Source organism: Helianthus annuus, chromosome 1 (assembly GCF_002127325.2).
Source record: "Helianthus annuus cultivar XRQ/B chromosome 1, HanXRQr2.0-SUNRISE, whole genome shotgun sequence".
Classification (NCBI taxonomy): Eukaryota; Viridiplantae; Streptophyta; class Magnoliopsida; order Asterales; family Asteraceae; genus Helianthus; species Helianthus annuus.
In genome coordinates this window covers 6259919-6263038 of record NC_035433.2, presented here as the reverse complement: position 1 = coordinate 6263038, position 3120 = coordinate 6259919, and the positions used below count along the sequence as shown (strand labels likewise).

The following is a 3120-nucleotide window of genomic DNA, read 5'->3' as shown; positions in this document are numbered from 1 at the left end:
GAATAGCTCAGATATTATATAGATTACAAGTCTTATGATTCAAGCATGAGGTAGGAGATTAATGTCTCCATTTAGGCACCTCTTTGTGTCATAGAGTACATACATGAGGTAGGAAGAACAAGCTTCCATTTAGGCACCTCTATTGTTCACCACTGTACTTGTTGTTATAAACAACAAGGAGGGTCATGAACATACAAGTATTAAGGTAATTACAACAACTAATCTATAGAAAACATCAAGTAATGAGTGGATTCTTATGAAGGATAGCCCAAGCTAGTCCAACCATCACACATTCATCAAGCTTCATACTCGAACACTACTTGTGGGTAAAACCCTAATTAAAACAGAAAGTTTATGAGGTTTTAACCCCTGATTTGGATGTCTCAACCATGTTTTTAAGCTTAACCAACCATAAGAGGGGTTGTAAGCATTAGGACATTGGCTTGAGTTGTGTTTGACACAAGTTGCATAGGCTTAAACAAGTTTTTGATGAACATAAAAACAAACAGAAAGTTTATGGACTATTTCGGGGCATTTCCAGGTCTGATTTCTCCAAGGAGAAGTCTAGGAATCGAACCCCATGATTATCCAAGCAAGTAGGAAAAAGAATCAAGTGAATCGGATAAGAATTGAGTGAGTTATGCTCATTTTCGTGAAGGGGTGTCAATCTGCTCGAACCTTTGCTTTCAGGTACGGTTTGGAGGATGTTTTGAGAGTTTTTAGTGTTGCAAAAGTGGTAGGGAGGCTGGTTATAAGTGGTATTTATAGGGGGAAGGATTAGGGTTTCAATGGGTTGGGCTTTGGAAGTGTTTAGAAGGGGTTACACCTTGAAACTAGCCCACAAAACCCAACTATATGGGGCTGAATTTTGCTGAATTGGGGCTGCCATATTTCTTTATTTTTTTATTTTTTTTAAAACATTATAATGAGTAATTTTGTTAGTTAAGTTGTGTAATAATATGCAACAATGTTTCCCCTAACTTGTAACAAGGTGAAATATGAAATAAAACATGATTTAACTAGGTAAAAAGTGTAATGTACAAGTATGTAACATGTTTGTAAGTGACAAGTATATGTCACATATTAGATGATTAACCGTTGTATAAATAAGCATAGTATAAGGTGTAGTTAAGCATGATGATCACAACCAAAGTATATTTAAGCGTATAAACGTCATAACCAAGTATCATCCTCGTTCAGAACGCGTTCAAGGCATAAGTTTTAGTTTAATTACAAGTTTCACACATAGTTTCCAAGAGTGATGATTAAACATCAATTGTTTCACGAAGTTGAACATACGAGCATAATTAGAGTGCGTATGACATATACGTAATAAAATACCAGTTTCATTAATGATCCAAGTGTCGATTTGATAAAGATTACAAGGAAAGGAAATGATTACAAGAATACAAGGTTTCCAAAAATAGAACTACGAACGAAACCTCCTATAAATGGAAAGTACAAAATAGCCGGGCGTTACATATTTTTTAAAGACTGATTGACAGGTACCTCTCGTAATAGGCTGGAGCTATTAGGTGTCATAAGAGGATCTTGCAAATCCATAGATACCTGAAGTCTGTTATTTTGTTTTTCTTGTATTTTACTTATGATCCGCCTGTGGATCTTATTACATTCCAGTCTGTATATTCTTTCGTGGACACTCAGACATTATGGTTTGTAATAGTTTATTCACCAAGCCTTCCGCTGTGCTATTATATTGTGTGTATTGACAATGATGATATCAACTACGTCACGATACTCCCCGCCGGGCCCACCGGTAATATGTGGAAATATCGGGGTGTGACAGGTTGGTATCAGAGCCAACATTGAGTGAATTAAACACTAACCTTTTGTGTTTAATCTCAATGACACAATAAGCACATTCCTTAGACTTCCGAGTCTAGGCCAATGACCTAGGATTTGTTCTTAACTTTCCTTTGCTGTTTATATTTTATTTTATTTTATTTAACTTGTTTTGACAGGTTTAACCATCAACAATGCCACCCAGAGTAAGAGGCAAAGGAAAGGGTCCCATGCGAGGTGGACCATCAGGACACGTAGGACCATCCCATCGGCACACCCCGTCTGCGTCGTTTTCTAGCTCAAACTCTCATGACCAATGGGGTCATTCCTTTGAACCAACGAGACACTCTGTCTCATTGAGCTCTTCACCTTCATTCCATCCATCTTTCGGGCCGCCTATTCCAGACGAGCCCCAGCATTCTCATCACTCCCTTGCATCACATCATTCGCATGAGTCTCACCAATCCTATCATTCCTTGCATTCTCATTCGTTTCATCATTCGGATTCTACCTACTCTCCTGCCCAGTTTAATCCTAATGATTACGTTAACGACTTTTTGGGCTACAACCCTTTGGGACCCGAGGAACACTTTCCTCACAAAATGGAGATGGACGACGACCCGGACCCAGAAATGCAAATCGGAACACCAGGCCACCCAATTAGCATCTCAAGCGGTTCCCCATTCCAGGGATCGCCATACCGAGGGCCCGATTCATACCAAGAGAGAATGGCCGCGTATGATTGGTACTTTACTCCTTCGTACCATAACTCTCATGCTCAACCTCCTTTGGTTGAACCCCAGCTTCAAGCAGTTTCACCTCCACCACTTACTGTTGAGGAGCCGCCTCAACAGCCACCTCAGCCACCTCCCGAGCCTCTGAGGCGAAGGAGGAATGCACGAATATCCGTGCGAGGAGGACCGCGTTTCAGTTCTCCTCAGGGTTCAAGTTCTTACCCTCCAATCCCCGAGGACCCCCAAATGGGTGGACCCTCGCACGCGGTACCGGAAAACGATCCTCCACCGGTTTCACATGCACCACCGCCACCAATGGGTTTCGAATACCCGATCCCGACTTAACCAGGTTCTTCTGGGTACAACCCTTTTGAAAACCCATCTGGATACCCATCGGATTATGGAAACCATGATCCATACCTTACTACTGCACAATACAATGCACTTTATCCATCTTCTTACCCTCTAGTTTACCCGACTGGATATCCGGTGCAGGGGTATCAATACCCCCCATATCAGCAACCTCCTCCTCCCCAACAGGTGCAAACTGAAGAAATACTGCAAAGGCTAGACAGGGTTGAGC

General features: G+C 41.4%; 1 protein-coding gene across 1 annotated transcript; it reads left to right on the top strand.

The window, feature by feature from the left end:
• Positions 1-1997: 1997 nt before the first annotated feature.
• On the top strand, positions 1998-2882 carry LOC110902260 (extensin-like). Its single transcript, XM_022149133.1, has one exon. The coding sequence runs from the start codon at positions 1998-2000 to the stop codon at positions 2880-2882; it is 885 nt and encodes a 294-aa protein (XP_022004825.1).
• The last annotated feature ends 238 nt before the right edge of the window (positions 2883-3120 follow it).

Excerpts from the sequence above, each read along its gene's own strand:
- LOC110902260 (XM_022149133.1), top strand. The coding sequence starts at position 1,998 with ATGCCACCCAGAGTAAGAGGCAAAGGAAAGGGTCCCATGCGAGGTGGA.